The 13,677-nt window shown below is 43.5% G+C and overlaps 1 protein-coding gene across 1 annotated transcript in view; it reads right to left on the bottom strand.

Moving 5' to 3' along the window:
- Positions 1–1,019: 1,019 nt before the first annotated feature.
- Positions 1,020–13,677, bottom strand: part of SOCS5 (suppressor of cytokine signaling 5) — a 54,465-nt gene continuing 41,807 nt past the window's right edge. Inside the window, exon 2 of the mRNA XM_040993209.1 lies at positions 1,020–5,188. Within this exon, the coding sequence (XP_040849143.1) occupies positions 3,566–5,176 (1,611 nt within the window). The 5' untranslated portion in view covers positions 5,177–5,188 and the 3' untranslated portion in view covers positions 1,020–3,565. The remainder of the gene's footprint in view (positions 5,189–13,677) is intronic.

Genomic DNA, 13,677 nt, shown 5'->3' with positions numbered 1-13,677 from the left:
GGGAGCCAAGGAATCTCTGCAAGGAAAGAAATGGCAACTAAATCAAAAAGTGAAACAGGCCTTACAAAAGGTCAGAACAACAGAACGGTGCAACAGCCTCGTGGCTAAATCCTCACCTTGTATCTGCTGGGATCCTATATGAGTACCAGCTTGTATCCTGGCTGCTCCACTTCCCTTCCAGCTCTCTGCTTGTGGCCTGGGAAAGCAGTAGAGGATGATCCAAAACCTTTGGATCCTACACTTACGTGGGAGACCTGGAGGAAGCTCTTGGCTTTGGATCAACCCAGCTCTGGTAACTGTGGCCACTTGGGGAGTGATTCAGTGGACAAAGGATCCTTCTACCTCTCCTTCTCTCTGTATAACTGCCTTTCCAATACAATTAATCTTAAAACAAGTCAAACAACAAGTTCATAAATTTTGTATTTTATGAAAGGAAGCTTAGAATTTGAATGTCAGGGATTTAAAAAACCCTTTATTTTATGGAATAAGGTTTTTAAGATGAAGACCATAGATACGTTCTTGAGAAGTATTATTTGGGTTCAACTTTTGTTTAGGACATGGAAATTTAGCTATGACTCTTCATCACTTACTTGAAACAAAAGAAGAGAACACTTAAGGTGACTGCATTACTAAGATGACTGTAGAGCAGGCTCCACCTGAAGCACAGATTATACAATTTAAAGGTCCAATAATACTCAAGTGGGATCCTCAGACTCAGGACTCTAAATGATTTTAAATTGGATGACAAATGATCTAACATAACACTAACTCCATAAATGTATATATGTGTGCTTGTCGGTATAAATGTATATGTATATATTTACACAAAAAGATGGAGAGGTAGAAAAAAGTGCATGCAAGTGAAGGGAATGAATGAATGGATGAGTGAATGTTAACCAATCTTTCCTTGGGTTAGTTATCCCACTACAAAGATATATCCCAATCTCTCAAGAATTCCTGGCTTATACAAAAATGCATATAGAAAAAGACTACTTAAACACAAAATTCATCACAATGGATTCAGAAAAAGACACAGTGATATAGATTTGTGTGTAGTTTCATGCTGGTGATTTTTCTTTTTTAAAATGTAAGCCACTAATATTTTACGAAAAAATTTAAACCAGAAGTTGCATATTAATATTGTACACAAACTGAAACATAAGTGACTTATAGCACAGTGTATACATGCTTACATAAACTCATACAGTTACACATTTAAAACAATTTCCATGTGAAAAGTGAAAGTTCTGAAATACAGAAAAGCATTAATATTTTCTATAAAACTAATTAGAACATCAATTTGCTACAAGCATATAAAACATCAAGTGCTTTCTTGGAGTTTCAAGTGACCTCTTTTAAACATGATCTTGCTTGCATATATAGTTCTCCAATAATCAACACAGACTTGTTTTCCCCCAAGAGGTTTATTTTCCAGATATATTATAAGCTCAAGAAAACAGACCCAACAATAATGCAATATACTTATGTCATAACAACTTAATTGCACATAATGCTTTAAAGTAGGTTTGGATGAAGTTCTCAATTACTTTGGTATGTGTTCATTCAGGGACTTCTACTAGAAACACAGAAATTCTAAGTCCCCTCAACCCCCATTTTGTTAAAATGGACAAGTCTTTGGTTAAACTATAATTTGGGTGTTAATTCTCAATTAAAATGGTCCCCAAACCACCAATAAATGGTGATGTGTCATTAGCTCATGAGACTTGGTTCAATCTGTTTCTGATGCAGTGGGATGCTATACATAATGGTTTAATATGTCATTGATAGTTCCAGCTTTGCACTAGCTGCAGAGAAATCAGCAGACTTTATTATTTCTGTGTTTTCAATTATAACCTCAACTGTACAGTAATTTGCAGCAACTGTAGATACTGTTCCACATTATATATGATTATGACTAGAAAGCCGTAGAGCACTGAATTTAAGCTCGGCTTGTTCTAGTAAGCCAATATAGACTGCACAGTAACTCCGCATTAACCAGAGTAGGTTGCCAGGTAATGCTTATTAAAAAAAAAAATAACCCAAACCATTCCACGTACAAGGGGAACTATTGTAAATGTATAAAACAGCACATTTACAAGGAGAACACCAAACATACTTTATTAGCACAAGAAAGCAGCCAGAACAAGGCACGGCAAGCAGAAACATACATTAGCAGTTTAAAGGCTAGTGTTGCGTACAGACACAGCGCTGTATACATAAGGAGGAGCTGGGGGGATGTGACACCTTTCTGCAGCGGCTGGTAGGGGATCCAGGGAGCACTCAAGGGGTACAGAGCACACCAACAAAAAGACACAAAAATGGATTTGGCTACTTCAGTGCAAAATCTCTAGGACAGAACTGGAAAAGCAGTTCAATACTAAGAAGCAGTCACTAGAACTTTGTATTACTTCCAAGAGGAGCTCACTCCAGTTGTATTACCTACTATTCTAAGTGATGAAAAGGTGCTAAGTAAAGTTATTTACACATACAACGGTTGTACAGTACCTTTTAAATCTGCAGTTTAGGTTTCAGATTTTCCATTAAGGATTAACTGCACTGAAATCCTATGAATTATACTTGAGCAATTCAGCTATGAGAGTTTACAACAGAGAGGTAAATACTGCCATCCAAATTATTAATTACCGTGTCACCATAATAATACACCGGCGACCATGAAGTTACTATTATCTGACTTGTTTGGGCAATTTCTACTCTCATTTTCCTCGTGGTTCACGAACTTATCATGAGCATGGCAGAAGATCCAACTTCTTAAGGAAACAAACATTAGACTGCGCATGTCAACTTGGGAAATCACATGCAGGACTACACTGCAGCAGCTATTCTGAATGCTTGTTGTTAAGTGCAAGCACTTGTTCAAAAGGTTATACCTAGGGCCTTGAATAAAATCCTACGATTAACTCTCTAAGTCTGGAATTGTAAGAAGAATAGCTATTTAGAAAACCTGGTTTACTTAACAGTACCTTTTGCAGAAGGTAAAAGTATGCTGACTATAAACTACATCAATACCTAAGAGAACTGCACTATGCCCTTATGGCCAGAAAATTGCATTTTTTTTTTTCTAAAAGGAAGGCAGTTTTTTTTTTCTTTAAATTCTGTTGGACTTTCAAAGCTTGACTTACAGTAACTACAAACATCACTACTTTTGGAAGGTTATAGAAAAACTCTTAGAAAAAATAATTTTAAACATCAGTCACACTGTTGAAATGCTCATCCATTATTAATAATTTGTTCTTCAGTAAGAAATAGAATTCTTCATAGCAAATGCCCCAGAGTTGCCTCCCTCAGTTACCATGGCCATTAAAAACCCAAACGTGGCCAAACTGGCAGAATGGGTTGCAATCTTACCCAGCACTTGTAGTTCTAGCCTGCAGCTTCAACAGGCCCCACACTGCTCTGAGTAACAGTAGGCCGCATCTGAGAGAAACTAACGCTGTCTTTACACACGTTGTGGGAAAACCTGGCACCAACCCTGTGCTTGCTACAGCTGGACTGTCTGGTGCCCGCAAAAGGAGACCTAGCTAATGCCCTTGGGGAACAGGAGGGTTTACTTGGCCTTGACTGGCTCTCGCTCTAACCAGCGGACCCTAACTTTCTGTTTGTAATGATACTCTTTTAAAAAATCCTGCAACACCGATGGCAAAGGGAGCCCGTCAATCCCATCATACGTGGTGCACCTGCAGATCACCGCCCGGCAGATATACTGCAGGCTGAAGGGGAAAGTCCTGTTCAGCGAGATCGTCAGCAACGGCTCGAAAAACATGCAAGAGCTGGGGTCTTTATAATGTTCTAAAAGTCCTGTTACAGTGGAGGAGTGAAACACACATGGGTCGTGAGCATCGAAACTGAAGTTGTGGTTCCACTGCTCGATTCGAGCATGCAGGGATCGGTTGTAGCGGCGGAAGCTCACGGAGAAGAGGTAGTCCTCCTGCGCAGAGTCCCTGAGCAAGAACGTGCCCTCCGGCTTCCCTTCCAGAAGGGCCTCGGCTTCGTAGCGGTCCATCACTCCCCAGTAGCAGGGATTGCCAGTAATCTGCAGCAGGTCCGGCACTAGGCAGTGTATGTAATCGATCTGGGTGTGGACCTTCCACGCCCCCTGCCTGCTCACGTGCATGTGGCTGTCTCCGGACACCTGACGCTGCTTCTGCCGCCGTGACTGCAAGCATAAGGTGGTGGTGTCCTCTTCCAAGTCACAGGTGGCCTGCGGAACTGCAGAGCCATCCCCGCTCATCTCAGTCATCCCAGGAGCTAACTTTGGTCCCAGTTTATACAGCGGATTCACCTGTGCAGTAGCCTCAAATGTGTGGATCTGTGCGTTGGGAGGGGGGTCCACCCCTTCTTCAATGCTGAGCCGCCGTCTCTCTCGCAGCCGGTCTTCCTCATCTTCTGTCGAAACCAGTGATGGATCAAAGGTATCAAAGAAGGTGGAGTGTGGGCTCACGGGAGCCGTATGCTGTTTGATCAGATGCCACTTTTGAGCTAGGTCAGAGCCGGCAGGGAAAGGGCATTTCTCTAGCATTAGTTCAGAGAGATGGATCTTCCTTTTGTTGGAAAACAGGGGCTTGGCCTGCTTGCTGTAGGTTCGCACGGGAAAGCACAAGCCCACGGTGTCCTGCAGCCGCTGGCGCAGCGAGCGGCTCCCCACGGCTCGGCTGGAAACGCTGTCCAGGTCGTGCGCCGAGCTGGCCCCACAGCGCCGCTCTCTCCTCGGCAGTCCGCCCCGGGCTCGCCCGAATTTCTTGTCGCTATCCAGCGAGCTCTGGGTCTTGGTAGAACAGGAATGTTTCTTCTTCCCACCCCACGGAGCGTGCCGAGAGTAAGAATCTCTCCGTGCAAGCCTGGTGCCGGGTGGCCCGCCCGCCTCGTTCTCCTTCTCGATGCTGATTTCCACAATTTGCGGGATTTCCGCAGCACAGTTCTGGCTTCTCCTGGCAGAGCTCTTTGCAGGGCTTAACCCCAGCTGTAAGGCAACATTTTCTCTTAAGGGACTGCTTTGTTGCTGGGGAGCGGGGTCCCCCACACTCAGGCTTTTCTCTTTGACAGACAGACATCGGTTGGAGTTCATGTCCACGCTCTCACCACGGCTTCCTCCCTCATGACCGAAGAGATTCTGACACCGGTATTTGAAGTTATTCCACATTTTCCCCACTTTATCCATGGATTAAGAGACCTAAAGACAAAACAGGAACAAGGCATTGATCAGTGTGTGAGGCAGTGCCTCTCTGAGCCGGCTTCTCACCAGGTCCCTTTCCAGAGAGGAGGTGGGACTCCAGGCCACGGGAGCTGTGTCCTCGCACCCTGTCTCCCCCAAATTCAAGTGCAAGGAAAGAAAGCCTCCCAGCGGCCCTGTTTGTTTAGCCCTGGCAGCAACCTGATTTCATTCTCAGAGGAGGTCTGTATCCTTACTGAGTAAATGCAACACTGCTTTGAGTATGACACAAAGGGAAAATACGTTAGGCCTTAGGTGTTGTGAAGCAGCCCAGTGTTCAACAGTCACGGGTGACAATCAGTCCACTTTTGTGTAACACATTGAAATTAGCTCAACAACCATCTTCTCAAATATCCTCCATCAACCCCTTTACTGATATTCATGAGCTTGCAGAGTAATCACCTGGTTTCCCATCAAATTTTATCCATAACTGGAAGAAGCAGTCTGAATATGAAGAAAACAGGAGGAAAGAGAGTGCCTCATATTTAGGTCTAAAATAAATGATATCTTTCTCAAACCTGAGAGTTTGAAAGTAACAGAATAGACAGAAAGCTATAACACCATATTAGCAAAATGAAAACAAAAATGCAATCTGCACTTGACATCTTTATTGTTCCTTTCAATAAAAATCTAAAGCATTTCACAATGAATTCTTGTAGGACTACAATTTTGACATGCGCGCTATGTCATTTCAGCAATATGAACACCAACACTGAAGAAATGGAAAAGCTAAAATAAAAATTTAACTAGTCTTGCCACATCGCGATTGTGGAGAAAGGTCTCTTTATTTTGTGTTTTAATAAATGTGATATTTTCCATTTTTTTCAGAATTTTTTTATGCTTAATATCTCATTGTGCACTATTATTTACACTCTATAGCATCAGTAGTATCAGAAAACTAAGTATTTTTCTTATACTGGTGAGAGTCATCAGAACTGTTACTTCAAAATTTGGAATAATTCCCTTTGTCAAATACTTGTATTTCTCTAACAAGCTGACAAGGCTTAAGAGAACTACATAGAATAAAATATGAGCAAGAAACTGAAATCTTAATTTAAGGAGAATAACTGATAATAAGATATGTTAAATTCAAATGGTATCAGTCTCCGAAAAGGCTTATTTTACAAGAGGGATGAGGTAGAGTATGCTGATAGGTTTCACGAGGCCCAGCAGTTCTTATCTGACAGATTTTTTTATGAGAACAGATAGCAGTTGGCATGTAGACTTGTATGTGCCTAACAGAATGCTTCTTCCTTTTTTTTTTTTTTAATTTTTATTGGAAAGTCAGATACACAGAGAGGATGATCTGTCCATTGATTCACTCCCCAAGTGGCCACAATGGCCAGAGCTGAGCCAATCTGAAGCTAGGTGCCAGGATCCTCCTTCTGGTCCCCCATGTGGCTGCAGGGTCCCAAGGCTTTGAGCCATCCTCCACTGCTTTCCCAGGCCACAAGCAGGGAGCTTGGTGGGAAGCATGGTCACCAGGATGCAAACCAGCACCTATATGGGATCCTGGTGCATGCAAGGTGAGGATTTTAGCCACTAGGCTATCACACCAGGCCCAGATTGTTTCTTAATAAAGAAAAGATCCAGCTGGCAGTAGGGCAGTGTGCCAGATCCCATGCTGGAGTGCCAGTTCAGCGAGTGCTGATCCAGCCAGATCCCATGTTGGAGTGCCAGTTCGGCGAGTGCTGATCCAGCTCCCTGCTAATGTCCTCAGGAAAGTAGCTGATTACATTCCTGCCACTCACATGGGAGAGCCGGATGGGGTTCCTGGCTCCTGGCTTCAGCCTGGTTCATGAGCCAGGGCTTGGACAGTTCTTACTACACATATTCTAATTCCTGCTATATTCTTGGTGACCCCATGATTTCTGTAAATGCACTTTTTTTTTTCACTCTCCTGGTTTCTTCTCATTTCTCTAAAGTTGCTTTTCATTTTTGCCAATTCAAGGAATTTAATTAAAAGAAAAAAAAGTACTGCATGCCATATCCTTCCTGTGTTCAATTCCCACTCCTAGATAATCAAGGAAATTACAGCTGCTTTTGCTGTTACTGCCTTCTCCACTTCTATTTCGTTTTTAGCTTTAGATTATCTACTGAATTCATACTAGGTGTACTCTAGGTGTGACTTTATGGTTTTAACTTTTTCTTAAACCACAGCATCAACACACATTTCCCCTTATTCCTCCTTGTTCCTGCTAACATTGATTTTGTGGCCAAAGTATTACTGTTCATTTTGACCAAGTGTATATTGTACAGTTAAGCCATTTTTTTTTTTTTCTGTTCTGGTATGATTGTTTTTCCTAGAGTGCCTGTCCTTCTTCTGTTTGCTTGGTATCCTCTGCATCTGTTGCATTCTTTCTCAGATTCTTCAACGGAACTGTAAAACAACTCTTTGAAAAGTCAGACTGCTTACATGCTGTTACTCCCTGACCCCTTCACCATCATTCAAGCAGCAACCTCTTTGCCCACGCATGGGGATGTTCTTCATCCTCAGAATTCTGGACTGTACTGTCTCTAACTTCATTACAGCGACTGACAAGGCAGCTGTAACACTGCATCCTGTCTCCTGGCTGCATCTGCTTCTCGGCACTTTCCCTGGGCTGGGTCCTGTCAGTGCTCTCCCCACAGCCCTCCCTCCACTGAGAAAGTCCTTTCCATCATGGAGGCTCATGTTTTGATAATCTGCTGTTTTCTGTTTGCATATTTTGTCTTTTCTACTTTTAGTAGATGCCTATATCGTCACTTTCCAATACTTTTGGAATTTGGGTTGTACAATATGGGTGTGGTTTCTTCAAGACAGGTAACATGATCTACAATGAGTGGTTATGTTCTTAAAGAAAAGGCCTTAACTTCTTAATCAAAAGACTGAAAAATGGTCATAGTCACAGTCTCTAAAGCAGAGTATTAAGATACATACATAAAAACCCCAGAAGTCATTCCTCCCTTATCAAACATGCCTTTTAACCACTCCAGCAGGTCCCTAGACCCCCTTTCCCAACCAGTCTGAAACCCTCTCCCCTCACCTGGGAGCTGGGGTGGCATGTTCTGCCTTTCCCACTTAACATTTTTTTTTTAAGCAATGATGTTGGCATACTGGTATAGTAAACACAAATTTGGTATTAACCATGCCCAGAATGTCTGCCAGCTACTAACTGCTTTTCTCCCAGGTACAGGGCAACCTTGGCAGTTGCCTACAGCTGGGGAATGCTGCTATCTTTAGAGTAATCCTTTAATGTAGAATAATTAATTGTCAACTGGAAGAATGGGGACACTTTGAGAAATTTCACTGAATTAGCAAAAAAAAAAAAAAAATAGACTCCAAATATTTTTATTTCCTAATTTTTGAATAGACTGTAATTTTTTATTTGAATTCCTCATTTAACTCCTCACTGAATTCCTCATTTAAGAGTTAAGAGGCTCTTGTTTTCCTTAGTTTTCTTCATTTAGTACTTGGTTGTTAGTTCCCATTGTGATCAGAATATAATCTGTTTAGTTTTTTTTTTAAGTGTTATTGTACATTGTATTATGTGCAGGGAAGGTGGTATATCCTAAGTGGAGTCTAAAGAGAGTTCATCAACAAAAACCATGTGCCATAACCCAGACTTAAGAAACAAAATTCCAGAGTTTTAGAAGCTAAGAGCCTTTCCTGTTTGCTCACCCCATCTGCAGGCCCCTGTTGCCTCGGCTTGCTTCCCTTTGCCATGTGTTTGTATGTAAGTGTCCTGAACACTGCCTTTAGTTGTTTGCTTGCTTGGAAGGTAATGGCTGTACCCAACTGTTATCGTTCCTGTCTGTGTTGTGTTCTGGAGACTTGTGTGTATTGATGCCAGGAGCTGCGGCTTAATATCCTTCCATCTCTGAACATAAACCAGTGGACTAGTGAGTATCTACATCCATGGCTCCAAAACAGGCACAGCTACATCATTTTTAAAATTGGATTCATTAACTCTTGAACTCCCCACTTACTGAACTGTTCTGTCTCTTGTCTGTCTTTTCTGAAATAGCATCTCTGTCAGAAACGCGCCTCAGTCAGCTCTTACTGCCATGACCCAGCTCTTCCTTAACTTGGACCTCGGTAGTTGTCATTGCAGTGTCAGCTTTCTTTCTTGTCCTCTTATCCTTTTGACTGCAATGGGAATTAATAACCAAGCACTAAACAGAAAGATGAAGAAAACCAAAATTATCTTAACTCTTAGATAAAAGGATTCAAAATGAAAAATTATTATTTATTACACTTATTCTGATCCAAGTATCATACATGGCATATACATATCAAATGTCACATAGCACTCCACAAATGTTTAGAAATAGTTTACATCAGTTAAAAATAAAAAAATATATAAATGAAAATTTAAAAAATTAAAAATGTAGGTGCCAACACAGTGGTGTAGCATGCAGGGCAGTCAGGCTAGGCTGCAGTTCCTGCCAGTGAGTGCCAGGACTTGGAGCTGCCATGTCAGTCTGAGCAGCAGCACCCACAGGCACACAACAGATCCACTGCTGGGAGTAGGCCTTGGTAGGGGAATTTGGGGAATTCCCCTACTAGGCAATAGCTCCCACTGGTGAGCATGAGAGCCATATTTGGGAGCAGGATAGGCCAGGCTGGGCTGCAGCAAACATGTGAGCTGGGTCTGGGGGTGGGCTGGGCAGGATCAGTTCCCAGTGCACACTGGCATGAGTGAGAATCACAATGGGATGCAGACCAGGCTGGCTGGATCACAAAACCTGCCAGTTCATATGAGGGCTACAGGTAGGCCACGCTAGGGCTAGGTTGCTGCACTCACTGGTGAGAGCTGCACTCACTGGTGAGAGCTGCAACTAAAGATAAGTCATCTCAGACTGACCACAGCACCTGTTGGCACACACAGGATCCAGAGCTGGGAGTGGGTCTGGTTTGGGAACTTTAGGGACTCCCTTGCTGGGCTGCTGCTTCCAAGGGTGAGTCTGAGAGCTGGGACTCAGGGAAGGCCAGTCAGGCTAGGCTGCAGCACCAGCTGTCAAGTGCCAGGACTGGGTAAGAGTCCTGGGTAATACCCCCAGAATGTACAAAATCCAGGGCTGGGAGCATGTCCGGCAGGGGGAACTGTTGCCACTCCCCTGCTAGGCTCTACCTACTGCTGGTGCAAATGAGAAGCAAGGCTGGGGCAAGCCAGGGTGGATAAAGTGACAGCATCTGTTGGCATATGTAAGGACTGGTTGGGCTGAGCTAAGCTATGGCATTCATGGGTGTGCACGATAGCAGGATGGAATATAGGTTGGGCTGGAGTAGACCGTAGCAGAGACTGGCATGCACAAAATACGTGGTTGGGGGTGAACCTGGTCCAGGTTATTGACCAGGTCAATAACCTGCTGGTGTGCACACCAGGTCTGTGGCAGGCTGGCTGGGTCAGGCCATAGCACCTGTAGGTTTGTGGGAGATATGAGGCTAGGCAGAAATGACAGGTAGCTGCATGCACTGGTATGTTCATTGGTGGGTACAGGTGGGTGCAGGTGACCTGACCCTGCACTGGCAGGTGCACACAAGAGGAAGTCTGAGGTCTCTCCAGACAAGGTTTCTTTAGGGGCTCCCCAACTAGACCACTGGACTTAGACCCCTGCCACAGGGAAAAATTACAGGATGTTTGACCTGACCTTGGAGTGCATGTATCTGGACTGGGCCTCCTCAGCTGCTGAGACCTGTGTAGTGGACAGCATGCTCAAGTACACACGGTGGACATGATGGCTAGCTCATGTATGCCAGCAAGGTACATCGACGGTATTGTCAGACGATAGAAAGCAGAACAGGTTGGACCACTCACTCTCCTAGCCAAGCTCTGCAGCATGTTCCTGGGTCTGTGGATGCACTAAGGTGGACTTTGTTAACCGGCAGACCTTGGGAAGATTTTCTCAATCCTGAATCAATGGGACCAACAACTTCTCAGAAGTATTAAAACCACTCAAGTAACACCCTCAGAATACCTTTTCCCCATATCCGAGTTGCTAAGGCATCATCAAATGACAGGTCCTAACACTCAGGTGCCGATGTAGTTTGACAGCAAGGAGTGGTCCCTTCCTTTGCTTCCCTGAGGACACAGGAGTAAACAAAACAAAACAAAACAAAACTGAAGCATGTGTCCCAACACCTTCGTCCACACCTAACCCTTTCCACCCTAATCAGAGGCTCACAGGCTCACATGGCTGTGCATCCCTCTCAACCATGTAAATATTAAAAAGGAAAAAAAAATATAAAAGGACAGCAGCATAACAACAAAAAGAACGGCAGAGCACTGAACTATATAGGCTTGCTTCTCAGCAAGCACTTTTAGAAATCGCCACATTGTAAGTAAGTCATTTTAGATTCTGTGGGCCATAGGTCTCTGAGGCAGTTACTGACCACTGTCACTACAACCTGAAATGTGGGCACAGACATTCTATAACAACTATGCTATTAGAAAATATTATTCTGATTTTTTTTTAAAAAAAAACATTTTAAAATGAACTATATAAAAAAAGTTGTAGGTCACCTAGAATTGGTCCATGAGCCAAAAAGGCTTACAAACCTTTAGCTGTAATGAATCAGTCCTCTCATCAGAGTCCTCAGGAAGAGGTGTATTCCCAGGCCTCCTGGGAGTGCTCCTCCACACAGGCATCTGACAGGCCTGGAACTTGTGCAGCCGCATGACTGGTTTCTGAGAGACTACTACTTTTTAACGAAATAATAGTTCAGAATGAGTGCAAAGACACCTGCCTAACTTCTAGGCATGAAATTTAGGAAGTTCTATATTTATCTCTGTACACAGTGGTCCATCCAAAGAATAGAAGGGGACATAATGAAAAATGAAGCACTTACAATATTTTACAGACTCTGCAGTGACATACACCTGCCAGCTGACAGTTTTGTACTTCCATCTCTACCCACACATTGCTAATTTCTAGCACCGGCTAGGAGGACACTCCAGGCCAAGCAGGAAGGCCATTCTGAGGCCTGGATGTCATGTAGATACACTGCCCATACGGAAGGGCCATTTAATCAAAAGCCAGGGGCAAGAGGGCTTGGATGGGGCGGGGCGAGGGAGATTCCAGCTTTTCCACTAAGAATATTATGAACTTGAATGTATTTATGAACCTAAACTTGCCTCATGGTACAATAAAAATAATATTACCTTGTGTGTTCAATGTGAGGATTAAAAACAACAGAAAGCACAGGAGACACTCAAAACACAGAGGTCTTACAAATGTCATCAGCGGTATCCAGCATCTTTGGCTTTCCCTTCTTTCGGGAAATCAGTCTTCCATTCAGCCCTTCCTGCGTACAGGATCTGCCAGGCGGTAAGTGCTATCCATCACTGGAACGCAGAAACGCTATGGGGATTTCCACAGTCCGCCGCAGCTGGAGCCACAGCTCACCCACACCATCAACCAAGGAGAACTGATCTGGAGAGAACTGGGCAAGGCCCAGGAGCACAGGCCTCCTCCTTTTTTCTTGGTGGCGGCAGCGGGTGTGGGTGAGAAGGACTTTGAACTCTTTTAAAAAATTTTTTTAACATTGCCACAATTTAAATTTTACTCTACAGATACTGTATACTAGAGAGGTATAAAATCTTAAAAAGTTCTGTTTCTTTCTTTTTTTTTTTGTGGAGAAAACATCTTAGGTAAGAAAGATACTAATAGGGGGATCCCCAGCGCCTATAAAACTGTACTACATAATATAATGTAAGCAACAATAAAAAAAAAAAAAAAGAAAGATACTAATAGATCTCTCACCGAAATGTTTCTTATCAGACGCATTATTGGCAGGCCGTAGTATAACAAACAGAACACGCTTCGGAGACAGGGCACCTACCCCCGCTTCACTGCTCACTAGCTCTGTGTGATCTATGTCTCAGCAACAGCCACCCTTGTCTCCCAAGGCTGAATACAGAATAGTGGCTTCTTCAGAGTTGACAGTCCACACCAGAGAAAGGCACATTGTTAGTGAGAATCTGCTGCTGTATATGTAGCGGGTCGGTATCGCTGTGTTAGTCTTGCCTTTGTTTCCCTCTCTCAGGAAGGCTAGGCCTTCTACCTGTCTGGCCAATACTGCCCTCACTGCCTCCACAGTTAGGCAGGAATGGGAGCCGGTACCCAGCCCCCTTCAAACCCAGGGGCGGGCCGAAACAAACAAAAACCCAACAAAGCAAACGACTTCAGCTGAGAGCGGAAATCCAGAAGAACCTCTGACTGGAGAGTGGTGTCCCTGTGTGCTCACTGTCATCTTGCTAATAATTTACGAAGAATATTCAATCACCCATGGCAGGTGAGCAAATGTAATCTGGACCATTTCCTTCCCTAGGAAGGATGGCCAGTTTATAATTCCAGTAGTTTAAACAAGAAATGCAAGGCCTCCAAAGATGAAAATGGATAACACTTCCCTTCTACTTTTTATCTACAACTGCTTGGAATACTTGGAACATCAATTTATAAACTTA

The sequence above is a fragment of the Ochotona curzoniae genome, unplaced genomic scaffold (assembly GCF_017591425.1).
Source record: "Ochotona curzoniae isolate NIBS_2020 unplaced genomic scaffold, NIBS_Ocur_1.0 contig_883, whole genome shotgun sequence".
Classification (NCBI taxonomy): Eukaryota; Metazoa; Chordata; class Mammalia; order Lagomorpha; family Ochotonidae; genus Ochotona; species Ochotona curzoniae.
The sequence above is the reverse complement of the archived record's forward strand: the minus strand, read 5'-3'. Positions and strand labels throughout refer to the sequence as shown.